Here is a 27,038-nt window from a genome sequence, read left to right as displayed (position 1 = left end):
CGGAGTTCTCTCGCGCCTCCTGGGTGGTTTGTCCCCCGCGGCCCCCCGTAGCATGCCGCCCTCTGACCCTCGCGCGGCGCCGGGGTGAAAGGGCGCGCGGCCATTTTGTGTCGGCGGTTGGTCGTCTGTGAGGCCGGGCGGGCGGGAGGGAGGGAGGGCGGCGGGGCCGGGCCGCTCCAGCGAGGCCGCGCCAGGCCGGGCCGGGCGGAGCTCCTCTCCTCCTGCTCCTCCGCCGCCGCCGCGCCATGTCCTCGTTCTCGGAGTCGGCGCTGGAGCGGAAGCTGTCGGAGCTGAGCAACTCCCAGCAGAGCGTCCAGACGCTGAGCCTGTGGCTCATCCACCACCGGAAGCACGCCGGGCCCATCGTCACCGTCTGGCACCGAGAGCTCCGTAAGGGTGAGGAGGAGGGAGGCGGCGGGGCGCCGGGGGACGCGGGGAAGAGGGGAGGCCGGGGGGGTCGCTCGGCCTCTCTCCCCCGGTCCCTCCTCTCTCGCATCCCTTTACGGCCAGGTCCGGGGGGGGGGCAGCATGGCCCAACAGTCGCGTAAAAGGGAAGGGAGAGAGAGAGGGGAAGCAGGGGGCCAGCATGGCTGAGCCGTTGTGTAACCAGAGAAGGGGGCGGGTGGGTGTGTTGCCAGTTGTTGTTCTTGAGTCGTTTAGTGGTGTCCGCCTCTTCGTGACCCCCTGGACCAGAGCACGCCAGGCACCCACTGTCTTCTGCTGTCTCTCTCACACCCCTGTGTGGAAAGATAAGGGGGACAGTATGCCCCCCACCCAAAGTTTTCCCCACCACAAGTGAAAAACAGCAAAGGCAGAGCGAAGGAGTCTGGGATGTTGTTGTTGCTTAGTCCTTTAGTTGTGTCCGCCTCTTCGTGACCCCATGGACCAGAGTACGCCAGGCACTCCTGTCTTCCACTGCCTCCCGCAGTTTGGTCAAATTCATGCTGGTAGCTTCAAGAACACTGTCCAACCAGTGGCGTAGCGTGGGTTGTCAGCACCCGGGGCAAGGCAAGTAATTTGCGCCCCCTAACCCGTGGATTTGCGCCCCCTAACCCGTGGATTTGCGCCCCCTAACCCGTGGATTTGCGCCCCCTAACCCGTGGATTTGCGCCCCCTAGCCCGTGGATTTGCGCCCCCTAACCCTAACCCCCAGATGTTGCGCCCGGTGTGGCCGGCCCCCCCTGCACCCCCCACGCTACGCCACTGTGTCCAACCATCTCGTCCTCTGTCGTCCCCTTCTCCTTGTGCCCTCCATCTTTCCCAGCATCAGGGTCTTTTCCAGGGAGTCTTCTCTTCTCATGAGGTGGCCAAAGTCTTGGAGCCTCAGCTTCAGGATCTGTCCTTCCAGTGAGCACTCAGGGCTGATTTCCTTAAGAATGGATAGGTTTGATCTTCTTGCAGTCCATGGGACTCTCCAGAGTCTCCTCCAGCACCAGAATTCAAAAGCATCTATTCTTCGGCAATCAGCCTTCTTTATGGTCCAGGTCTAACTTGTACCAGTAACTGATCACATAACATAAATTCCTATATACATAAATTCCTGCAACAACACAGAGCACAAACACCATTCGAATTGCAATGCCTACCAACTTTGCCCCCCATAAATATGTTATGGGACCTCAGCTCCTAGCAGTTGGTTCCTGTGGCCACCAGCATGGCTGAACAGTCATGTAATCAAATCAGCATGCTCACCTCATGGGAAAGAGCGCACAAGTTGCCAGTAGAGGTACCAATAATTGATCACATTACACTGTTAACGGAGAAATCTGAGGGCTGCCTTGGACAAAAAAACAAGGACACCAGCCAGGAATACCAGAGCAAAACAGCAGCCAGGAGGCTTGGTCTTTATGGAAGACTGTCATGACAGGACTCCCAACTGCCACAAGATGGGGTGGAAGCCCCCAACAGAAGAGAACCCAAACTTTTATTAGCGGCTAATCCCCATGTTACACACTCCAAAACGACATCACTCATACATCACGGTTACATCATGAAAGGGGAGGTCTGGTGGCAGTAATCTGAGCATCCTGGACCCTGCCCCATGGTTCTCCTTGCCCTCCACCAAACACCCATCAAGTGTAACAAGAGAGATATTTACATTTCCCTGTTTCCCAGCCAAGTTAATCACACCCTTTGGTCTTCATCTGGGTTTGTTATTTCTGGAATGGCTACCTGTCTGGCACTCAGGTATCAGGAGGCCAGAGATTATCACTCAGGCAGAGGGGCTGCTGAGTAGCTGAGCTCACATGTCTATAGGAATTTCTGAAGTTTTCCCAGTGACCCAGTACATAGATAAATAAGTGAATTGTTACATTTGGTATTGTGCAGCAAAGGCCCTTTGAATAGATAGGAAGAAACTGTGATGAAGTGTTTGGTGGGGACAAGTCACAAAAGTGATTGTTCTGATTTTGGTAGTGGGCTGCATGTGCATGATATCTGCTGGAGGGGCAACCCCCCCCCCCCAACCTATACATAAATTCCTGCAACAACACAGCACAAACACCATTTGAATTGCAATGCCTACCAACTTTGCCCCCCTCAAATATGTTATGGGACCTCAGCTCCTAGGAGTTGGTTCTTATGGCCGTCAGCATGGCTGAACGGTCATGTAATCAGAGCAGTGTGCCCCCTCCTGGGAAAGAGCGCACAGGTGTGGTGGGTGGGTGTGCAAGCGTGGCATACCCAGAGAACCATGCCCCCTCTTTAGAAAGGATGTGTGAGATGCCAGCATGGTTGAACAGTCGTGTGATCAGAGTGCCAAGTCCCCCGAAAGACTGCATTAGGTCAGGGAATGCCAGCATGGCTGAACAGTCGCCTGACCAGAGCACTATGTGCTGTCCTGGAAGGGTGTGTTGTAGGAGAGCCTTCCAGAGCAGAGCAGGGTTGTTGGGAGGCCTGTGGAGGCTCTCCAGATCCCATTGTTCCCAACATCTTTCTAGAACAGCTGTGTGAGTTGTGAGCTGGAAGTGTGGAGGTTCCACTGCTACTTGCAGGGCTGGTATCAGAAGGTAGCTCTGGGAACCATTACTCCATGCTGTTAACATGTGCTGTATGTGGAGCTGCTCTTGAAGACACTTGGGGAGCTGTAACACGCTCAGAATGCAGCTGCTGGGGTTTTAACTGGGAGCAGTCCACTGGGATCACATCTTGCCAGTTATGAAAGGGCTTCACTGGATTTCAATAAAAGGTGTGGATTTTGGTTCTGAAAGCCCTACATGGCTTTTGACCCAGGTGCCCAGGTACTTACTAATAAATAGAAATATTAAAAATCAATTGCAATAAGCATACCTGTACAATTAAAAGACAGGTCCTTCTGCCACATCAAAAGAGGCCATGAATACTTTAAAAACCTTAATCTGATTCTCCAGATGATCAACCTGCCTGGATGTTAATATCTTCTACCGAGGCCTTTTTTCAGGTTCCTGAGATAAGGTGGGTGGGTGGTAACAGAAGCTTGGTGTCTTCTGTGAACCACCCTGAGAGCCCTGGGTATAGGGCAGTATATAAATTCAATAAATAATAAAAATTCTATTTGCTTCTGCAGGGCAGCATTTAGGAGCTGGGGATCCCTGCAGAACTTGGGCTGTGGGCTTGTTATCGCTTAACATCCCAACTTGTAATTTGTAATGCAACTTGATCTGCAGGCTCTTTCCCCACCCCTCTCAGTGGTGGCTTGAGCTGAAGATTAGCTTGGAGAACCTGAGCATAAGAGCTGATGATGTGGTCTTCACAGCTTTGATCAGGGAAGGTTCAGACTTTCTGCCTGTAGAGCTCCCACTGGGACTGTTCCTTGTATGATTCTTCTGTTCCTCAAGCTTCAGTTTTGACAAAATGTCTGCTAATTTCTCACCTGCTGTGCTGTTCAGCTTCTCTGTATCTGCCCAACACAGGGCCTTGACAAAGGATGTGTTTGAGGAATTAAGAACTTACATTGTGGCTGTTTTTCTAATGGCAGGTGCTGAGCTCAGCTCTGCCCCCTCATAAGAAAGCTATTCTTCCAGCCTTGATAGTATAATGAATTGATTGTGTGTCTTGGTGGAGAGACATGTGTCAAAAGGCACTCTTTGCTTAGTGCTGGGTAAACCTGGTATGGGAAAGGGAGGGTTTAAAAATTGCAGGCCTGTTAGGGTCAAAAGTCAACAGGGGCAACTGACAAGCTACACATTGGCCCAGAACATCTTCAGAAAACTAAATTGAATTGCTCTGAATAGCATGGGTTGTCTGTTCTCTGGTGCACAGTATAGTCTATTGTTCAGTATTCAGCTTCAAGGGCAAAGTGTTTGTTCTTGATCCTGTCCTGCTGGTTCTAAAAATATACGATTTGCAAATAACATTTGAGCTGACTGTTAGCAAGGAGTGATCCCTCAGTTGGTAAAGTAAGAGAAAGATACCTGGTTTCACACCTAAATGGGGTCTCAGTAGCTCGTGCCCTTCCAGGAGTATGGCACTCACTTTGGCTGCCCCCTGCCCCTCCAGCACGTGGCAGTACCAGGTCACATCACCTTAGGGTGATGCCTTGCTTCTACAGTTAGAAAGCTCTGTTAGGAGTCTAAGGTGTACTTTTATTTTTTGGGAGTTTAAAATGTGCTGGTTGATGCCAGGCACTTACCACTATAGTCACTCTGAACTTAATGAACTATTCAGAACGCTAATGAAATTGTCATGCTTTGAATTGGGGAGGGCAGAAGACTTGCAATAAAGACTGTGCTACTGCTGCTCTGACGTGCTGTGGCATGCATTTTTTTGAGTCAATTTGATGCTCTGTGGCATGCATTTTTGATAGTCAATTTGTTAGCTGCCCTTCCTTGGTTAGGATGCCAAGCAGTTTCTGTATTTTGACTCAAATGAGCCAGTTTGCATTGAGTGGAACCTGTTGAACACGTGGTGCAAAGAAGCCGTGTGTGTGGCTCACTGCAATGAAGTTGAACTTTTATCTTCAGAACAGATAAAAAGGAAATACAGGGAATAACAGATTTGTGGCGGGGGGGGGGGTTATGTTCCTGACCCCTGCAAGCACCTGTGGGGTGTGAATAAGCCCCTCCCACCACTGCCCCTCATCTGTGTTCTCTTAATTTGGTACGAGGCTACCAGGCTGTTGTTGTTTTTTAAAAGCTTAGCTTTGATACTGTGGCCTGTCAGGTTTGAGCAATATAGGGCATGCTTGGATGAAAGATATCGTAGAATCGCACAGCCTGTCAGCATTAGCATTGTTTTCTGGGGCTGCCTCTTTCCCCAAGCCTTCACCGTGATTACCAATGAGTTCATTCTTGTCAGTGCCACTTGCTTGCTTGTTTTTAAGGATTTCTACAAATAAGTCATATTTATTGGCTTTGATATTGAAATAATTACCACTGAAACAGCTCAGTGCAGCCAAGCAGTTCACACAACTCTTCTTGGAATATTGTAATTAGAATGAGCACCAGCTGCAAGTGCTGATGGTGCAAATAAATGCTTTTTTGGTAGCTGTTTTCTTTTTTCTTCAACTCTCCAGACTTCTTTTCTCTTCAAGTCTGGGAACCTAAGTCTTTTCCAAGGGCAGCAGAATTCTATGAAATTTGTTAATTTAGACACCACACCATGCCATAGGGGTTGGCATGGTTTCTCAATAGAGAGTGACTCCTTTTGTATTTGGGCAGGGATGAGCAGGGCATCTGGGAAGGGCAAGTCCATGCCTGGGCCTAGTTTACCTGGTGCTTTCCTACCCAGACCCTGAGCTCTAAATCGGATGCCTTTCTTTGAATGCTCCCAGCAAGTGAGGCTCAGCAGGGGATTATGAGTCGCTGAAAGAGCCTCTTCAGCAGTGGCCTCTCTGTTGTGGAATGCCTTTTCCTGAAAAGTCCACAGTGCTTGGTCTAGTTCAGGGGTCGGCAAAGTTTTTGTGGCTTGGGCCAGTTCATGGTCCTGCAGACGCCGCGGTGAGCCAGAGTGTGCATGCACGCATGTGCAAACGCTATTTCCAGCGCGGAGGAGGTGTGTGCAGCTTCCCATTGGCTGGCAGGAGCTTCCTTCAGCCAATGGGAAGCCAGGGAATATTGCAGAAGGCAGTCCGTGCTCTGCTCCACGCTAGTTTAGCACGGTGCACGGGAGCTGACCGAGCGGGTGGTGGGGGTCCATGAACCTGTTAAGCGACCCCCATGGGCCGCTTGTGGCCCATGGGCCTTAGGTTGCTGACCCCTGGTGTAGTTCCTTTTTGCAAAGGACATTATGATTTTCTTAAGCTTTTAATGTTTTTAGATTTGCTTGTTTCCTTTGATTTGTTTCTGGTCATGCCTGATTATTTAACGCTGCGTTTAAAATAATTTAAACAATAAATGTAAACAATAAAAATACAAGATAAAATGGAAGAAAACAAGATTTGTTTCATTTTGTAAGCCACCCATCTGACTTGAAATAGGCTAATTGAGAGCATGGCGTTACTGAGGCTAACCACAGGAATCTTCAAGAACAAAGCAAGCCAGCTTGGGAGGTCACCTTGCATGAAATGAAATATATAGTAGCCTGTGGAAGCTGACGCCACAATAAACCATCTGTTGGGTGTTTCAGTTGCCACAAGACGTCTTTCCTTGTTGTGCTTCTGCAGCTCTGCTCTGGTTAAGTGTAGATCTGCTGCTGGCTTTAAAGAAGGGGGCATGAAATGAGAATTTGGCTTCTGTTTGTGATGTCGACCTCGAGGGTGGCTGTGAGACTGAATGAAAAGGATGGGTGACTTGAGAGCTAAACATGCTATACAGATATTTTTTTCCTCTTCTATTTTCCCAGCAAAGTCAAGTAGGAAGCTGACTTTCCTATACTTGGCCAATGACGTCATCCAGAACAGTAAAAGGAAGGGGCCTGAGTTTACAAGGGAATTTGAATCGGTTCTGGTGGATGCTTTTTCACACGTTGCCAGGTATGTATAGCAACCTCTTCTAATGCCTCTGGCAACCTCTAGGCTGGATTACTGCAATGTGCTACATATGGGGCTCTCTGTGAAGTTTGGAAACTTCGTTTAATGCAGAACGCAGCAGCCAGGCTGTTAACGAAAACAGATCTTCAAGGGAGGTTCTTTCTTCGGTCCCACCACCCTCATAGGCACACCCTGGGGGGGAAAGGGCCTTCTCGGTAGCTGCTCCTAGACTCTGGAACTCCCCCCCCCCCCGGGAGAAGGTAGACTGTCTCCCTCCATGTTGTCCTTCAGCAGGTGAAGACCTGCATTAGGATTGGGGTGAAGGGTTTGGTCTCTGCAGCTGAAACATGAGCAGTAGACCTGCAGGCTCTACACCGACTGTACTACAAGGGGCTTCCTTAATGCACGCTTGCTTTGCTCCCTCTGGGATTGAGCTGGACACACTGTATTTGATCATTCTGCACTGCAGAAGTGTTCTTTTCAGATTTCAGCAAATCTAACTTTCCTTTGATCTGTTATTTGAAGAGTTATAACTGTGGCAAACACATTACCACTTGGAGTATTCCCTGCAGAAATTTCAGCTTGTTTCCTTCAGACCCCCAGTTGGCAGCCTTGTGCAATTGCTAGTTATTCCACGTGCCTTTGCTCTGTCTGAACACCATTTTAAGTGAGGTCAGCTTCTCAAATGCTATGGATTTATCAGATTTTTTCCACCAGATTGCCTTTCTGCTTGGCTCGCTCCATCTGTCATTGAGTGACTGTTCTCTCACTGTGGGGCAAGCTACAAATGAGCAGCTACGTGTCATTTCTTGGCACACTGTATGTTATCAGCTACTTAAAGGCTGTGGTGCTATTTAGAGAAGACCTTAGTCTGCAAACTGATTATGTCTAGAACACACAGATGAATAAGTGAGCAAGTGTGTTCTGGATAACTCTATACTTAACTGGATGTGTTGCTGATGACTAAGTACAGTGGTGCCTCGCAAGACGAAAAGAATCCGTTCTGTGGTTCTCTTCGTCCAGCGGTTTTTTTCGTCTTGCGAAGCAAGCCCATTGATGGATTAGCGAATTAGCGCTATTAGCGCTATTAGAGGCTTTTAGCGGCTTATCTGCTGATCGGATCAGCTGATAAGCGGCTTAGCGGCTTAGAAAAAGGGGGGGGAGGAAAAAAAACCCAGCAGGAACTCGCAAGACATTGTCATCTTGCGAAGCAAGCCCATAGGAAATTCGTTTTGCGAAGCACCTCCAAAGCGGAAAACTCTTTCGTCTAGCGAGTTTTCCATCTTGCGAGGCATTCGTCTTGCGGGGCACCACTGTATTCCTTTGAAATTGCATATTTCAAATTTGTGTGCCTATTGATATAAGTGGCTGGCATGCTGGTGAACACCTTACTTGGGAAGCCTGATGGGTTTAGCTCAGTTTCATCCCTGTTTTGTCTTTGATTGTGTCTCTCCTTAAACATTTTATGTGGGAGGGAAGGAATGGAGTGGACACCCTCTACCACTTTTCCCCCTAGTGTGTGTTCTCTCTCAACCCCTTTCTGACATTCTGAATTTCTGACCCTCCAGAGAGGCAGATGAGGGCTGCAAAAAGCCCTTGGAACGATTGCTGAACATCTGGCAAGAGAGGAGTGTGTATGGCAGTGAGTTCATACAGCAGTTGAAACTGTCTTTGGAAGACTCCAATAGCCCCCAACCCAAAGGTAAAAAAATAGTATTTGCTTTTTTGAAACACCCTTGACTCTGATTGAGCCACTAGGAAAAGGTAGCTTGCTAAGGAGCAAAGAATGGTGTGTTTATGGCAGTGGTGGGGAACCTGGGGGCCTTTAGATGTTATGGAATGGGAACCCTCATCATCCCAGGTCATTTGGTCGTGCTGACTGGGGCAGATGGGAGTTGAAAAACATCTGGAGGGCCGCAGGATCCCCAGCTGTGGTTCGTGGCCATTTGAATTCAAGGTACTTGCGCTCAAGGGCTCCTGCTTGGTTGGAACTGAACTGGTGACAGTCTCCACATCTGCACTGTGTAGACACTTGTTGTATCCTGTCCCTCCAGCTTCTCTGTAAGTTTTGCTTGTGGAGCAGGGTCCATCATCCCAGGGGTGCTTCTAGGCCCTGGCAGGCAACAGCCAGAGTGAGACGTAGGAAGTTGCCTTGTACCAGATCATATTACAGTGGTACCTTGGTTCTCGAACTTAATCCGTTCCAAAAGTCTGTTCCAAAACACAGTATCTGGAGGGCCAAAGATTCTCCACTCCTTTTCTAACTGGAGGCACTGGGAATTGGACAGCCAACCTTCTACATGCAGAGCTTATGCTTTGTTGCTGAGTTCTGGCTGCTCCCCAAATCACAAGGTTCCTAAAGACCATTCTATGCTCTGAAGCTCATCTTGTTATGGGAGTAAAGGCACTGTAGTTGTTCTTCACATGTCTGCTACCGCGGTAGCCGTGGTGGCAGTCACCGGGTTCTAAAGAACTCTGTCTGTTAATGATTATTTGGCAGTGCCGTAGGTCTCCAGGGTTCCTTGTAGTGACTTCCCCCAATTGGGTTACAGAGAAGGCTGGGTTAAGCCCAAAGTCTAGGCAGATGTCTATAAACTGAGAGTAGCTTTTGAGCCAATCGTGACTAGTTTGGCCACTGGGCACTTTCCCCCATCGTTCATTCATCCTTCACTAAATTGGCACCATTCAACTGTCATCCTGGGACTGGAGCAGGAGGTTACGTTGTCGCATTTGATTTACAATCTGACATGTTTACTCCTGTGATAGGAACGAGAGTGTCAGCATGCAGTTGCCCAAAGCATTTCCCTCCCCTGCCTCATGAAGTCGTATATGAGGCAGCTTCATCTGCTCTCAGGTGGTTTACCCTTTCCTTATGAGCTTTACTGCTCTGTTTTTCAACGTAATGGCACTTGAAAGGGGTCCTGGGGACAGAGGGCTCTCAGCACAGCTGGCTTTCCTCGAGTTCTTGGTCGGAAGATCTGGCTTGGCAAAGAAGAGGAGCCCGCCAGCTTCAGGAGGGTTTAATTTGCACCCTGGAAGCCAGCCAGAAACACCTGACCCCTTTGTCGATGGCGGCAGCAAATGCTTTCTGACCAGCTTGTGCTTCGTCTTTCTCCTGGTGCTGCCAGATGCTGCTCCCCTTCCAGGCATGATTGCTGAGGACATGCCAAACATCCCTTGCCCTCCAGTTCTTCACCATCTGTGCCCAGGTTCCCACCTGCAAAAACATGCCGATAGTTCTGTATGCAAGGAGGAGGAGGGCTGGTATTGGGCAAACCTGGGGTTCTGTCCAAAAAAAGGAAGGGGAAGGGGGAAAGAACCAGGGGACACGCAGCCTCCCAAAATGTTTTCTGAAAAGCCTCTGCATGCTGTCCTCCTACGACAGGATACGATACAATACGATAATCTTTATTCTCAGGCGGCTAATCCTAGTCCTTATAACCCTGGACCTTCTTCCAGAAGGCAGAAACTGAAAGAGATCATTTCCGGGGTGCGCACTATCCTGTGCTATCTCTGCAGCTTTCTTGTGGCACCTGGAAGCATAAATTTGATCCAAGGTGGGAAGAGTGCACCCAATTATTCTCTCCGCACTCTTTACAACCCTGGACAGCATTGTTTTTCCCCTGACCGTGCAGCTCCCAAACCACACGCACAGATCATAAGTTAATACACTCTCCACAGTACAATCGTAAAATGCCATCAACAGGTCCTTTGAGAGATTGTTTTTCCGGAGGATTCTCTACCTTAGATGGGAGGGGTTTCTGGCATCCCGGAGCTCTTTACTTGTCTGGTCTGCAGAGGAAGAAGACACAGGAATCCAACAGCGCCACCTTGAGATTGCCCAGCAATTCAGCCTGAGAAGGATCTGCTATGGGGAAGCCTTTTGTCTTTCTACCTTGGTGACTGCCTCCCCAGGCTACTGCAGGTTCTTTCTATATCTGCAGTGTTCTATTTATCTTTGGCAATTTGTGGGATGGGTTTTCCTTTAAAAAAAAAAGGAAGTAAAATTCATGATAAGATGATGCATACAAAATATGGAAAATTCTGGAGTGTGGCCTAATGATATGTCAGTCTTCAGTTGTTCACACCTTCCTGATTCTTCCAGAACCTTTAAACCAGTGGCAAAGAATGCCACCCATCACCAATTGTGCAAGCTCCCAAAAGCTGCCCCATGCAGTGCAGAATTGAAATGAGGGGAAATGGAGGCCTCTGTGGTTTCCCTTTTATCTTTCTCACAACCCTGAAGGCAGGAGGCTTGTTCCTCAACCTGATCTATGGGACACTGTGGCAGGTGGGGTTGGCTTCTGTTTTAAGCTTTTAGAGCTAACTTTCTTTTCTTTTTAAAAGATGAACCTGATCAGACTTTGACCTTCAAAGCAGTTTGGGTTTTATCACACATGCACACCCGCTTTTCAAAAGGTACCACTGGAACAATGTCTCCTTACAGAATGTGACGGTCTCTCTTGTGTCTTTTCTCAGTTACAGAGGAGAAAAAGTCATTGAAGCGGACATTTCAGCAGATACAAGAAGAAGAAGATGACGATTATCCCGGGAGCTACTCCCCGCAGGACCCCAACGCTGGGCCTCTTCTGGTATGTCTGGAAGGCCAAGGATTGAGAGAGAAAAGGGCCCTGGATTCTAAAGAGAGAGCCACATGGTGGCGCCATTAGCAAATGCAATAGGAGGACCAGTGTTCTGTTTATTTGCTCAGAAACACGCCCTCACGACTCAAGGAAGAACATGGAACATAGTAAAATGGAACATAAAACAAATATTATTCCATAAAATTGCTGCAGTCAAAGCAAAATAAAACAAATTGCCCAAAGCAAGACAGTATATTATACCCAGCATGGTGTGATCTAATTTATATATGGTGGTAGATGATTCCAGGAAGTTCATTAAACTCAGATTTCCTGCTCTGCTGTCTGTTCTGTGGACCAGAACTGGGGGTTCAAATATTCTGTGATTGTAGTTTGGTTTTGAGGGTGGCTTGTTGACCAAGGGGCGGGGAGTGAGAGCTTTCGAAAAGCAAGACTTGTGTTAGAATAAGAAGTTAGAAGCAGGGTGGTGGCGGCTACATGTACTGGGAAAGTGATCATGGCAGTCTCTCTATGTCTCAATTGCGCAGACTGAGGACTTGATCAAAGCCCTGCAAGATCTGGAAAACGCAGCATCGGGAGATGCCACAGTGCGGCAGAAAATTGCTTCTCTTCCCCAGGAGGTTCAGGACGTCTCACTCTTGGAGAAGATTACAGGTGAGGCTCTCAAGTACAAACACTTGGATGCAAAAGGCAGGACACGACTCTGTCCCTGCACCTGGAAACCGCCCAATGAGACTAGCTTGTTTTGATTTTTAAGGGTTTCCTTCACCCTCAAATGCCAAAAGACGAATATGAACCTGCCTTTCCCCTTTTTGTTCTGTTCCAATGTAGCTTGGACTCTGTTGGGCCACATGCCTGCTGCTGTTTGTGTGGCAAGAGCATTTGACATGTTCCTCACTGAAAGGGATCATTGCCTTGTAAGGGGAGCCCTGCAGACTGTGCGCAGAGGCCGCTGCTTTAACTGAATATGTGAGAGGCCCAGGACACATTTGTTCATTTCTGTTCCTCTCTGGCCCTGAACTACCACCTTCGATGACCTCCTCCATCACTGCTTACAGTGTCTCACAGTGAAGGAAAGGATGCCACTTTTGCAGCCACACTCCCAAAGCAACTGTGGTAGCACAGCTCTCTTCACAGTAGGGCCCAGGGGGAGCTGAATCTGGCATTTAGGAGTAGAGTTTACTGTCTGTGCTCATCAGAAGGGAGCCAACACAGTTTCAGTGCAGCACTGCTTTTGCAGAGGGTGGCACTGCAGCTATCAGTTCAACAGATGTTCTTCCCCAAGTCCTCTAAAGCGGCCTGCTCAGGCCTTAGCAGCTTGCTAACCTTGGGCTCAGACAGAGCAGCTCTGGGACCACCCCTCCCTGCAGATGTGCCGGTCTGCTTCCTGGATCACCTGCAGCCAGCCAGCCCTAACCCTGACCTCTTGGCCTTCCAGGAATAAAAGGACACTTTGGGCTAGCTGCACTTGTCTTGCTCTGCCAGTGCTTAAAGAAGTGTGTTGCTCGCTGGTCCTTGTGAAATCCACGCTTGATTGGAATTCACCCCAGATGAGCTGCTTTTTGTCACCCACACAAAGGCTTTTGCACACAGTCAGTGTCGATTATTTGCCACCTTTGTGCCTAGACAAAGAGGCTGCCGAGCGTCTTTCGAAGACTGTGGACGAGGCATGTTTGCTACTAGCGGAGTACAATGGGCGACTGGCAGCAGAGCTGGAAGACCGGCGCCAGCTGGCACGCATGTTGATTGAGTACACCCAGAACCAGAAGGACGTGCTGACGGAGAAGGAGAAAAAACTAGAAGTGAGTAGCGTTCCTCCGATAGATGCCGAGCAGCGTCCTTTCTTAGACGTGTCAGTTCCTCGAGCCTGCCCTGGCTTCTGGGGTTGCTTTAATCCACAGGCCCAATAACGGCCATGTGGTTTGCACAGTCACAGCTGAAGCAGTCACACCTGTGTCTCCACCACCACCCCATGGGCATGAAGCTGGGGACTGTGGCCTCTCCAGGTGTGCGCCCTCCCAGTTAAGACCCAAAGGCCTGCTGGGTAAATGAAAATGGTTTTTGCCTTGAAATAGACAATGATGGCACCAGGTGAGACTCCCTGGAGAAGGGCATTCCACAGACGGGGCCACCACCAAAAAGGTCTATCTGTGTGGCCACCCTCTGTCACCTCCCCCCTTGGGTGAGGCACATGGAGAAGGAGGGTCTCAGATGACGAATGCAGTGCCTGGGTTGGTTCATGTGGGCAGAGGCAGTCCTTGAGATACTGGCCTCCTGAGCCATATATGGCTTATCAGCCCTTTGAATTGACCCCAGAAACGAAATCGTAGCTGATAAATACAGATGTGTGAAGCTATATGCTCAGACCATCGTGCCCTAGTAAGCAACCTGCTCCAGCTGCAAATTTGAAACAGTCTTGAACTACATGACTCTTGGGGTCCCTTCCAACTCTATGATTTTATGATTCAAAGGCAGTCGCATATATAGTTTATTGCAGCAATGTAACTTTTGAGGTCGCATGAGCGTGTTAGGCTTTCCCCTTCCAGATAGGGCTTTTGATGGAAGGCATTCTGTGCTCCTCTGGGGGCGAGAAAGATAGCACACTTGTGTGTAAAGCTTGAGCGTAGGAAGCGTGTGTGTTTGGATTGCTATTTGTATACAGTAGAAGGCATCATGTTTTAATAGTTAATGTTAAAAACGTGATACAGTGGTATCTTGAGTTACAGACGCTTCAGGTTACAGATTCTGCTAACCCAGAAATAGTACCTCAGGTTAAGAACTTTGCTCAGGATGAGAATAGAAATCGCGCAGCAGCAGCGGGAGGCCCCATTAGCTAAAGTGGTACCTCAGGTTAAGGACAGTTTCAGGTTAAGAACAGACCTCCAGAATGCATTACTGGTAAGTTCTTAACCCGAGGTACCACTGTACTTCACTTGGAAGAAGGAACTCCTGAAACGTGATCTTCCTCGAAGGAAATTTGGGTTCTGGGTTGCTCTGGCGTTAAGTTCAGGCCTTTGCACTTTGCCGGTAACTTTCCTCTTCTTGGTTCACTTGATCTGCTGTGCTCAGCTTTTCCAACCTCACCGCCTGCTGCCATCTTGCGAGTTCAGCTGAAGCCCTTTTGAATTGCTATTGACCTGACGTGGAACCACGCATGTGGGCAGATGATAAAAGCGGTTTCGTAAAAAGCCGCTTGACTTGGGAGCACAAGAAGCAGCTGACAAATATGGCTTTGGCAGCAGGCTGGAGCTCGGCAGCGTCCAAAAGCCACTGGAAGAGAGCGCATGAGCCGGGTAGAGAGCCATTTATCTGAAATGTACCATTTTCAGCAGGGCGGCATGTTCTGCTCTACACCCCGGGATTATGACGGGAACATAATTAATGATTCTGCTTGTATGTCACTCTGCCATCTGTTGCGTTGCCCCTGGCTAGCACATTAAGGGCTTCCTGTGGCTGTCAGGGCTGACTGTTAGGAGCAGCTGTTCTTGGGCGGAACGTGAGTTGCTGCAGAGTGCAGAGCTGTCCAGAAGGAGACAGCGAGTGCTAAGCAGGTTGTCCCAATGGCAGCCTCTTGTCCTGCCACGGGGCTGGTGTTGTCGCCTCGAAAGCCGCATGTCGCCCTTGCTTTTCAGAGTGCCACTTTCTCTTGGCTCTTGTCTTGAACTGGTACATGTTGTTGCAGATGTCAGGCGCGCTTGCACTGCAGCTCTTCTTGAGGCTGTTGGCTGATGAAATCTACTATAAGAGGGGGAGCAGCGCGTGGTTTGAAAATGTGCTGCTTTGTCCCTGACATGAGCAAAATGCCCCTGCAGTTCAAGGAGTTGCACAGCAGTGCAACTGATGCACTTGTGCTAGAGTCATAAGCTCTCCTCTTTGCCAGTGAATTGGGCAAGGCTGCTATTCATGTTTGCACCCCCTGAGACACTTCGTAAGGGGAAGCAGTTCTCCTTGAAGTCCTAAGCCTTCTGGGTCCTTGGGAGCCTCCCAAGTCTGGTATACCCTATTCTGCATGTGTTAAGGAGCAGGATTGTTCCTTAAATATGGGTTTGTGGTGGCTCAGGGCACTGCTGCCAAAATACAACGTTGGTTGATGCATGTAAGGTTATTAGCATGCTGACTTCAGTATAAAGGAATCCTCCAGCTACATCTCTTTTCTGAGACCTGACCTAGGAGGATTGCAAAGGGTGGCGTAAATGTACAACTTGGTGTGTTTCAAGCTCTCTGGCAAAACATCCTCGGTATAGGTTTCTCCCGGGTAATGCCCTGTTTGCTTTCTTTTGCCCTCTCGTGGCACAAGGTCTCTACTGTAGGAAAGCCAACCCCTCGTTCTCAGAAAAAGTGCGTTGAAAGGCCAAAAACTTTCTGGAATGAGCTGGGAGGAGAAATTTGGCTCCCCTCTGGCAAATCTAAATTGGGATTTATTTTGCTAAGTCAGGAAAAGTCTGCAGTGCTCTGATCAAATAAGGCATCTTCAGGGGTGCTCCATGTTCTCAAAGTGATTTTTCACCCAAGTACTTAAACAGTTAATCCCTTTCTCTGGCACCACAGCTGGCTATCTAAACATTGGGGTTCAAATTTAGAAGCTGCTAACATAATCACTCATCGGTCAAGGCAGATCCTGCAACTAAATATTATTTACATGGAATGCCAGTGATTTCTCATTGCAGGCTGTTGGCCAAGGACTGGAAATAGCAGGGCCTGGGGGCTCTGGGACCCTTTCTGGGCCCTGCCATACCAAAGCATTAATCAAACCAGGACGTATTGCCAACTGAGACTAGCTGGAAGCTAACTCTGTAGCAGAGAAAAAAGTATTGGGTTTTAATCTTCATTAGGGGATAAAGAGACAAGTTTCACCTTCAGAAGCAGTGGGTTTGGGTTGAAAAGATGCAAAAAAAAAAAGGGTATGATGTCTGTCCTTGACACAGTGTGCATATGTAGGATGCAATTCACAGTTCATATGTAGAACACAATCTCAGACCTTATTGACAACAGTGAAACTCTGCATTGCTCAGTTTCAGAAAAAGTGAACTCCCAACGGGCAGAGTGGTTGAATAAACCTTGGAAGACTGTTTTTGCGGATAAAGCCAATGTGCAGCAGGAAGGCAACATTCCAACAATTATCATGACAAAGATATTGAAAGATGAGCACTGCTCATTCAGTTTTGGAATGGCAAAGTAGCCGGCAGTTTGCCTCCTTATAATTGATTTACACTAACTTAACCATCTGTGGTGTCCCCTCTTTTATTACTTACTACTCTTCATTCCCTATTACATTCCATTTTGTTCTTTCTTTTTCAAAATTAAAAATGTAATAACACACAGACACGGCATTTCATCCCTTGTAAACAGTTTTCAAGGAGGCCAGGAAAGGTTTGTTTATTCATTTATTTTAAAAAATTGTCTACTGCTGTGTGGTATATCAAAGGGGTTTACAGCAATAAAAGCACAAAAAGGTAAAAGCAGACATCAGTTAACCATTGTAGAAGGCGTGTCGTATTAATTGCCTGCATAGTTTACAGCAGGGGTTCAAAAGTTGGCACAGAAGGTGCCTGCTGAATTTCTGGTACACACTAAATTTATTATTAGTATTATTACAGTGGTACCTTGGGTTAAGTACTTAATTCGTTCCAGAGGTCCGTTCTTAACCTGAAACTGTTCTTAACCTGAAGCACCACTTTAGCTAATGGGGACTCCTGCTGCCGCCGCACCGCCGGAGCACGATTTCTGTTCTTATCCTGAAGCCAAGTTCTTAACCCGAGGTGCTATTTCTGTTTAGTGGAGTCTGTAACCTGAAGCGTATGTAACCCGAGGTACCACTGTATTTATTAAACTTGTATACCACCATTTATCCACTAATTTCTGGGCAGTTCACAATACCTTGGATCCCAAACACCTAGTTAGTCGGAACGTTTTGGCTCCTGAACGCCGCAAACCCAGAAGTGAGTATTCCGGTTTGCGAACATTCTTTGGAAGCCGAACATCCAAAACGGCTTCCACGGCTTCTGATTTGAGTGCAAGAAGCTCCTGCAGCCAATCGGAAGCCATGCCTTGGTTGTCGAATGTTTTCGGAAGTCGAACGGACTTCCTGAACAGATTCCATTCAACAACCAACGTTTGACTATAAAAATACAGGCTCTATACCTTGTTATCAAGTGAGCCTCACTCACTCACTGAGGAGGTTAAGGGGTGATATGATAGCCATGTTCAAATATATAAAAGGATGTCACATAGAGGAGGGAGAAAGGTTGTTTTCTGCTGCTCCAGAGAAGCGGACACGGAGCAATGGATCCAGACTACAAGAAAGAAGATTCCACCTAAACATTAGGAAGAACTTCCTGACAGTAAGAGCTGTTTGACAGTGGAATTTGCTGCCAAGGAGTGTGGTGGAGTCTCCTACTTTGGAGGTCTTTAAGCAGAGGCTTGACAACCATATGTCAGGAGTGCTCTGATGGTGTTTCCTGCTTGGCAGGGGGTTGGACTCGATGGCCCTTGTGGTCTCTTCCAACTCTATGATTCTATGAAGCCAGGGAATGACCAGCAGTGCTGCAGCAGGTGATCTCAGTGCTCAAGGTGGGGTCAAAGGGTTCAGGTGGTCCCTGATTTACTACCCTGGATGTAGGCTGTTGGGGGCTCTGTAAATTAATACAAGGACCTTGAAGCTGGTTCTGTAGTGGATGGGCGCCACTCACAGCGCATCTCCCTTTAAGGCTGGGATGGGGGAACTCTGAGCCTCACCTGGATTGCGGCTCCCGTCCTCCTTGACCTGGCCCTGCTTCCTGGGGGATCACAGGCTCCCCATCCCTGCTTTAAGCAAAGAGATCCCAGTGACACCTAGTAACTACTTAAAATGAAAGTACTTCTCCTCCAAACCTTGGGCTTCCAGGTCCACTATTTTTGGTGGTGGTTGGGGTGGCATTGAGAGCAAAAGTAAACCTGTATCTGGAACAAAGTGTGATTGAAAGTTGGTCACTCCCCTTTTATACATATGTGGCGGGGCTGTGAAAAAGCCAAAGGATTGGGAGATGATATATTCAGAACTAAAAAAGATGTTTAAGCTGTCATTCCTCAAAAAAACCAGAGATGTTGCTATTGAATATTATAGAGGGTGAAATACCTAAGAAAGTACCACATTTTTCGCTCTATAGGACACACTTTTCCCCTCCTAAATAGTAAGGGGAAATGTGTGTGCGTCTTATGGAGCGAATGCAGGCGGGAAAAGCCCCCAAGAGCCACGCACACACTCCGTGCCCTCTTTAAAGGGAGCGCAGCTCTTGGGGGAGCCTTAGCCGCGTGCAGTCCCTCACGGGCAGGGGGTGAAGGCTCCCCTTGCCCGGGAGAGGCTGCGTGCGGCCAAGCCAGAAGCCAGGACAGCGAGCGGGATCGCTGCGCTGCGATTCCGCTGGCTGTCCTGGCTTTGCCATGCAAAGCATCCGCAGGGCATGGGGAGCCTTCATCCCCATGCCCTGTGGAGGCTTCACACGGCTATCCCTGGCTTTTGCAGGACATGGGGAAGGGACAGAGCGTGCGGCTCCGTCCCTTCCCCCACCTCCCAGGAAAGCCCCCCAAGAGCCGCTCTCCCTTTAAAGTGCGCACGGCTCTTGCGGGAGGTGGGGGGAAAGCCAGTAGGCTTGCTTTCACTAAAGCCAGGAGGGCAAGAGGGATCGGTGCGCACCGCTTGCTCTCCTGACTTCAGGGATAGCCCCGCAAGGCCTCCTGAGCGAAGATGGAGGAGCGCTCCCTCTTAGCTCAGATGCTTTCCATTGCTTTTTTTATTTCTTGTTTTCCTCCCCTAAAAACTAGGTGCGTCTTATGGTCCGGTGCGTCTAATAGAGCGAAAAATACGGTGCTTGGCCTCTTCCTAAACGCAGTGGCAGCGGCCAGAATAATTTATGCTCAAAAGTGGAAGGACAAAAATAGTCCTACAAAAGAAGAATGGCAGAATAAGTTAATAGAATATGTGGAATTAGCAGTGCTGAGTGCAAAGATAAGGAATCAGGATGAGACAGATATAAGAGAGGAGTAGGAACACTTTGGAGAATATTTAAAGAAATGCAATAATTAGATGATTTCCAAGCAGAGTTAGACATATGAGCAGCAGTTAAAAACAAGCGGAAGAGGAGTGTAATTAAGGAAATGCAGCTCAGCAAGGACTAAAGAAGGACCCATGAAGGGATGTGTGGGGAAGTCCAAGTATATAAGATAAAAGAAGATAACTGTAATGGATGTAGCAAGCTATGGAAAGAGAGAGAGAGTGTATAAAATATTGCTTGCTCCCCTCCAGCAGCTGAGTCAGTGTTTGGCAAGCCAGTTCTGGCCACCATCTGAAGCCGTGTGCAGTTCTTTGTTGCAGCTCCAGCCTTTGAAATTAGCAGAAAGGAGGGAGAAGCCCAAGTAGTCATTAAAATGTGGACAGGGAGTGGAGCCCCTTTTCCCAGCAAGCATCTCCAACACCTGCCCACACCCTGCCTTGCTTGCTCTGCATCTCAGTTCGGCCCTACTCACTCGGCGGCAGGTTAGCAGCCCCAAAGGATGCCTTGTCCTTTAATAGCTCTGCCTGCGCAGCATCTTTTTAAAAGGCCCATGTTGAATGGAGAATCTTATTTAGTGTGTCTCATCTGGATCTTCTGAAGGAATTTCCCTGAACCTAATCTCAGCTGGGATGGGAATTGAGCATAAGTCACGGAGTGTTTACTTTGTCTGTCTGATCCCTGCAAGTCAAGAACAGTCGGCCTCAATTAGGCCTGTTAATATTTTGTGTTGTTTTTTTGGTTCAGCTAAGTCTTTACTACTTTGGTTTGGCTGTTTCCTTTTATGGGTAATGTGCCTCCCTTGTGGATGCAGACCAACCATTTTTAGCACTGGGTCTGGGAGGGTCATTGACTGCTTAACGGGCTGAACACCAGAGATTTATGATGGCTGGTTGTTCGCCATCTGAACTCCAGTTAGTAAGCCTGGTGAGAGAGCATGGTGGAACTCTCAGTGCCGCCACTGCTTATGCATGGGTGCCACAGAATCATAGGATTGTAGAGCTGGGAGCGGGGTCCAGAGGGTCATCCAGTCCAGCCCCCTGCAATGCAGGAATCAGCTGCAGGATCGTTGGCAGACGGCCATCCAACCTGTGTTGAAAAGCCTCCCAGTGAAGGAAAGTCCATCACCAGCTTTCTGTCCAGTTTAGATCAGGGGATTTAATCCCCCTGTCCCACAATTGCTGTGGGTCTTGGTGGACCGCGTAATGATTTTTCTGCCAGTCGTAGCAATTGTAATGCACTGTACTAGCATGGTTTTTAATTGCATTTTTATTGCTGCTTTTATTATGTATTGCATTTTATTCCATAGAATGATGTGGAATAATTGCAATGCCATAAAACTAACCATCAAACTAATGCCTATTGTTTTCAAATCATGATACAATAAAAGAAGCAATAAAAATACCAAAGAAATACAATTTAAAAACAATATGAGTATGTAATGCAATGGATGTCCCATCTTCAAGCACAATCCAGAGGCCGCAGATGGTCTGGATGAAGCCCAGTGGCCTGTGGACCACACCTTAGAAGCCCCTGGTCTAGATGAAATGAGGTCCTCAGATTATGCAGTTTGGGGAATTTCCTTGTGCCTCTCCAGACAGTTGTGTTACAGCACAAATAATTTTTACCCTGCTGCTCTAGTGATGATTCTCTTTTGCCACAGTTGCTTCGAAGATCATTTACAGATTTTTCTCAAGGTTAAGCACTCTGTCCCTTCTCATCAGGCGCCTCTTTGGGATTAAATGTAATCCTGAAAGAGCTCTGTGAGAATTGAAAGGGGAGAAGGATTTGGGTCAGCTAAGCCCCCTGAGCCTGGGGAGTGGACTGTGGCTGTTGATTAGTCGGGGAGCAGGCGTAGGGGACCTTGAAATGCTCCCTGTAGCTCATGGGCATGCTCACCCTCTTGCAGGATGCCTGGAGCAGGGACCTGCCTGATACTTGCATGCAGTCGAGTGTTTTTCCAAGAGAGAATGCATTGCATTGCAGGGAGCTGGACTGGATGGCCCTGGGTGGTGAGAGAATGAAGAAGGGCTGACTTCGAGGAAGGAGCTCCCTTGTCCTCCCTGTTGAGCCCTCCATTCTGCTGCCCTGCCCTACTTTGGGGGGAGACAGTGGCCTGGAGGAATAGAACATCCTTCTGGGAATGTGCCCTCCCTGGTAGTTGTGGGCTCCCTCTTCCGACTGGTTATGGGGAAGGACCCCCCAGGCTTGGCCTGACAGGTTGACGGACACCCCCCCCCCGCATTCTTGGGTGCAGGAGAGCGAGGATTGGCCCGCAGCTCTTTCCCCCTCTCCCTCCTGGCTCTCCCAGTGCCGTATCCATCACTGTCGTTCAGAGTCATGTACTACAATTTCCAAGCAGCGAATTCTTGGCAGGAAGTTATCTGTAGACTCAGCTGTGTCAGCCTCCTGTCTGTGAGCATGTTCAGCTACGATAAAATCCCATTTCTGTCTGCGCCCCTAGGCAAGGCAGGAGAGCTTGTCCTTCAGCCGTTAGCACACTCTTCCGGCGTGTGTTTTTGGAAACAGCAGGAATGACTGTGGCAGAGGATTTACCAAAGGGGCAAAGAATCATAGAATTGTAGAGTTCAAAGGGGCCGCAGGGATCATCTAGTCCAACCCGCTGTGGTGCAAGAATCACACCTAAAGGATCCCTCACAGATGGCCACCCGATCTCTTTTAAAACCTTCCAGTAGAGGAGGGTTTGCAGGCTTCCCAGGGGCTTTGTTCCACAGTCCAACAGTTCTTATTGTAAGAAAGTTCTTGATGTTTAGTCGGCGTCTCCTTGTAGCTTGAATCCATTGGTTCTGACTCTCCTCTCTGGAGCAGGAGGATGTGATGGCCCTTGAGGTGTTTGAAGGTGGCCCTCATATCAAGTTGGGTCGGGGGCTGGCGCAGGGTCTCCTAGCCACCCATGAGAATAGAATGGTCCCAGGCACCCCACAGGTGCTTAACCCCACCACTGGTCCTATCTCACGTTGCATGTACAGAAGATGGATGGGGGTCTGTTTCCAGCACTAGCTCTGCTTGTCTCCTCCTGGACCTTTGTGTTATTGGAAAGAAAATGTTGTTCTTCCTTTTTCACGTATCCTTCTTGGCTGTGCATTAGGCCAGACTCTTCTCCTTCTCCCTGCCTCCCGCTGCGAATCTCCCTGGTTTTTGCAGGGCTACAGCTGGAGGGCAATGCTGAGGGGTTTGAACAGCAACACACCCTTCATCCCAATTAGAGCTCTGCCTCCCATCCTGAATTAGAGCTTTGCCACTCATCCTGCCGCTTCCTGAACCCAGTGCAGCTTGTGGGTGCAGGTGATGAAGGAGTCTCTTGCCACAACAAACGCCTTCATTGCCCAGGAGTCCCATTTCTGGGCCACATCCTGAGCTGGTGCTGTGGCAGTGTCTCCCTCCCTCTCTTTGCCGGAGAACCTCCAGCTATTTATTTTATGCTTGATGAAACCTGCAGTGCCTCCTTCTGCAGTCGTCCCGTCTACTGCTGTGCATCTTCACATAGATGTCCGTGAAGGAGCGGCCTGACACTCTCCTCAGCTTTGGAATCCTGCAGGGATTAGCAATAGCACCTTAAAGGAAATCCGTATCTGTGCATCAGCCGCTGTTGCTGAATGTATTTAGTGCTCCCACAGCAAACGGGAGAAGAGCGCACCACGGGCACCCGGGTCGAAGCAGGGCTTTTGCATTACAGTGGTACCTCAGGTTAAGAACTTAATTCGTTCTGGAGGTCCGTTCTTAACCTGAAACTGTTCTTAACCTGAAGCACCACTTTAGCTAATGGGGCCTCCTGCCGCCACGCAATTTCTGTTCTCATCCTGAAGCAAAGTTCTTAACCCGAGGTACTATTTCTGGGTTAGCGGAGTCTGTAACCTGAAGCGTCTGTAACCCGAGGTGCCACTGTATTCCTGCTGTAAAGCCAGGACCCTACAACTGTATGATCCCAAAGGGCCACTTAGCACAGCCCCCTTGGATGCAGGAGGGGAAGGTGGGAGGTGGCTTGGAGATGGAGAGTTCTTGCACCGTTGTTTGGCAGACAATGTGGTGAGGAGGCACCACACTCTCCTCTCCCAGTTCCAAGGAGGCCTTTTTGGAAAAGAATAGTCAGTGTGTCAGTACCCTCATTCTTCCTGCGGGACAAGGGTCCCCTGGACCTTTAGCCAAGAAAGCCAACCAGAGCTGTGGTTGTGGCTCAGGAGGTTGGGTTTCCCACAGCACTGCACCCTCTTCTGGCAGAAACAGCTGGGTCAGAAAGCGTTTGGATAGGAACAAAGTGGCGGAAACAAGGGCACAGGGAAAGCATTGGGGGCAGCGTTATGGAAATTCTTAGCTGTACCCCACCCCCAGAATGCTCTTGGTTAAATGCTAAGCCTGTGTGTGGCCTGTGGTTGGATGCACAAGGTTTTTTTTTACACACAGAAAACTAGACAGCATTAAGACTTTCCCCACTGCAAAATTCCTGACACTATCCAAAGGCCACTTCTCACACCACACTTTGTATTCTGGACATGCACGTTGCGTTTTAGTGCATCTGTGACAAAGCCCACGTGTGCGTGTGTTTTTGGCAGGTCATAAACTGTTCAGAAGCGTTTAAGCCATGTACAAATGCTGTTGAAATCAGCCTGGATTGTCCCCTTGTTTTTTGTGCTAGATGGACCCTGGGAGCTGCATGTGGGTTGAGCGGGACTTCCAAGGTCAAGATGAGATGAGATGAGCTCCTTGGGCCTCTTCCGCTGCCCCCTCACCCACCGCTTTGCTCAGGACCCTGCAAACCCCACAGTCCCACCCATTCCCCCATTCTTGGTCAGCCCAACCCCGTCTGATTTCAGAATGCATAGTGGGTTGTGCAAACAATATATGTCTCAGATTGCCTGCCTTGTCCCTGCCGCTGTGCCCATTTCGTGTTTCCCCTCCTGATTTCCTCTTCCTCCTGCCCCGCCCCCTGTTTCTTCTGCTCCTTAGTCTGATACTTGCTGTGGCTCCACTTGGCCCAGTGTAGTGATGAAGCTGTAGAATTTCTGCCTGTGGCTATAAATGGCAATCACATTCACATTATGTTGCAACAAAAGCAGGGAAGGCTGCAAATCAACTCTTGACTGCAGCTAAGACGGGGGTGATGGTTGGGAAACAGGAACATCGTCTAATTCATTTTTTCCTTTGTGTTTTCTGCTTTTTTACTTCTCCCCCCCCCCCCAGGAGTACAAACAGAAGCTTGCTCGGGTAACTCAGGTCCGCAAAGAGCTCAAATCCCACATCCAGAGCCTCCCCGATTTGTCGCTGCTGCCCAACGTGACGGGCGGGTTGGCACCTTTGCCATCTGCTGGGGACCTTTTCTCAACTGACTAGGGCACGTGGGTGTCTGCTCTCCCCTTCCCCTCCCTCCACCCACAGTTCCAGTTACTACCAGCAGGACACCGGAAATTCCCACCGCATTCTCACACAGGAAGGACTGGACATAGGATGACTCTCCTTTGACCCTCCTCAGGACACGGCGTTGCAATGGGACATGGCTCTCTCTCGGAAGGAGGCAAGCGCCCTCGTGTTGGGCAGAAAATTCAGTTTCTCTTTGGCCGTTCCCGTTAGCACCTCCAGTTTCCACCACCACCTGTGCAAATCATGTGTGTCGTCTTCTGAGAGCTTTTTAGGCAAAAGAAAGAAAAGTTGATTTACACTTTTGCTCTCTCCCCCTCCTTCCCCTCATATAAAAAAAGAACTGGATTGTTTCCGAATTGGTTTGGTGTGTGTCAAGCTTGGTTTTTTGGGCCTCACAACTCTGGCATGGGCGCATGCAGCGTGGCTGTGTCCAGGGGCTGAGGCCTCCATTCTGCGGGTGCATCTCAGTGTGTGGCTCCTTCTCTCTCATGGCATGGCTGCGTGGAGACATGCAGCGCACAGGTGACCAAAAGGAGGTTGCATGGCCCAGGCAAAACTTCTCCTCCTCCAACCAGCGCTGCCCTTTGTCTTTCATTCAGCACATGTCAGTTTTACTCAGGCTCCCTTATCTTCATCCCGCAGTGGGAATTCTCAGGATGCACCCCCTTGGGATGTGTGGCCCTCTTAAGAAGGCTCTGAGACCTCAGTCAAAATTCTTCTTTGCTGTAAGCGGATGGGCTGAGCTTAGAAGTAGGCTGCAGGTGTCCACTTCCTCCACGGAAAGTCCGTTGGCATGTCAAGTCCATTAAAGGAGCTGGGAGATGTGTAGCTGTGGTCTTGTGCCCATTGCTGGTCCGTCTCAGGGATGGGGAGCATCTGTTGCCCTGCAGATTCTGTTGATCTCCAGCTCCCATCATCCGTGATCATTGGGCCTCTCAGTCAGGGAGTCCAACAACATCTGGAGGACCTAGTCAAAATCCTGTTCGTGTTTTCCCTTCACTACACAAGCAGTGCAGGAACATTGGCACATCTGGAGTAGGCAGACTTATTTTGCAGTAATAGCAGCTGTTCTCCCTTTGTTTTGGGGTCTCCTGTTCTTCGTGAGTTTCCCTCCCACAAGGAAAACAAACTTGCCAGCTCCAATTCATTCCAGTGCCCACAAGGGCCATCCCTCCATCCCTCACACTCTGATCTTTCGAGGAGGGGGCTTCCCCCTTGCCTCCCCTGGGGGGACCCTGCTGTCTCCCCAGAACCCTCTGCCCTCCGTTTCGCCTGCAAGTGTTCTGCATCTCCGGTGTGTGTTTGCATGTGCCAAGTCCAGCCACAAACATCAGCATGCATCATGCCACTTTACATTATCACAGACGAGAGTCCTCCATGCAATGTTTCCCCCTCTAAATAGATCAGGGGGTCATGGGGAAATCCCTGGGGGGTTGTGGCGCAGGGGAGAGGGTTTGGACACAGCAGCACAGATTAAGCAATCCACATGTTCCACTTTTTATTTTTAACGTCATTGAAATCCTGTGAATTTGATTTGCTTTAAAGGGTCAAGGAGGGGCAGGAGTCTGGCTGGGCACCCGGTGCTCCGTGCGAGATCTTCCCTCGAGATCAAATCCACATTCTTCCCCCCAAACATTTTCTTAAATCTGTATATGAATCGATCTAGAAATAATTTTTAGAGGTATAGGCTGCCATTTTCGCAGCAGTATATTCTGAAATGTCTCATAAATATATTTTTGAATAAAGAGGGTGTCGTTCAACGGGTGCGAGTGCCTCTTTTATTGGTGGGCTCTACCGTTTGTGTTTCAGAGTCTTGTGCTTGGACAACGGCCTCTTTGGACACCTGGAAAGTAACATTTATTGGCTTTCTTTGGATAGAGCCCACTTCATCAGATGCAAGGATGACACTCTGTTGTTCTTGCTGCCTCAGTGTGATCTGGCTGCCCCTCTGGAAAATCTTGGAATTCCCAAATATGGGTGTTTAGTCAAGGGTATTTAGGTTGGAATCGGGAGCGCCTTTTATCATGGTTCCACTCGGGAAGCAGCTTCTGATGTAGCTGGATGTTTGAGGTCCATAAAGCTCAACAGTGCCCGAATCAACTTCTTCCAAATTTGGTGCATTCCGTAGCCAGCTGACTGATGCTGACA

General features: G+C 49.0%; 1 protein-coding gene and 1 long non-coding RNA gene across 3 annotated transcripts in view; one reads left to right on the top strand and one right to left on the bottom strand.

The window, feature by feature from the left end:
- The window catches only part of LOC309534366, a 292,267-nt gene that overhangs the window by 159,461 nt on the left and 105,768 nt on the right, over nucleotides 1-27,038 (bottom strand). The window lies entirely within an intron of this gene.
- On the top strand, nucleotides 162-26,650 carry RPRD1B (regulation of nuclear pre-mRNA domain containing 1B). Of its 2 annotated transcripts, none has more exons than XM_082226411.1 (7): nucleotides 162-390; nucleotides 6,760-6,889; nucleotides 8,455-8,588; nucleotides 11,366-11,478; nucleotides 12,015-12,141; nucleotides 13,114-13,289; nucleotides 24,714-26,650. In XM_082226411.1, exons 1-7 carry the CDS (start codon nucleotides 246-248, stop codon nucleotides 24,861-24,863), a joined length of 975 nt encoding a protein of 324 aa, XP_082082537.1. In that variant the 5' UTR covers nucleotides 162-245; the 3' UTR covers nucleotides 24,864-26,650. The 2 variants fall into 2 exon arrangements, with proteins under 2 accessions (XP_082082537.1, XP_082082538.1); XM_082226412.1 differs by having other exon boundaries at nucleotides 164-396.

The sequence above is a fragment of the Podarcis vaucheri genome (genome assembly GCF_965113315.1).
Source record: "Podarcis vaucheri genome assembly, chromosome: 6".
Taxonomy (NCBI): Eukaryota; Metazoa; Chordata; class Lepidosauria; order Squamata; family Lacertidae; genus Podarcis; species Podarcis vaucheri.
The sequence above is the reverse complement of the archived record's forward strand: the minus strand, read 5'-3'. Positions and strand labels throughout refer to the sequence as shown.

Coding starts and splice junctions, on each gene's coding strand:
- RPRD1B (XM_082226412.1), top strand. CDS start 246: ATGTCCTCGTTCTCGGAGTCGGCGCTGGAGCGGAAGCTGTCGGAGCTG. Junction 6,890..8,454: donor GCTTTTTCACACGTTGCCAG/GTATGTATAGCA, acceptor CTGACCCTCCAG/AGAGGCAGATGAGGGCTGCA. Junction 11,479..12,014: donor CCAACGCTGGGCCTCTTCTG/GTATGTCTGGAA, acceptor TCAATTGCGCAG/ACTGAGGACTTGATCAAAGC.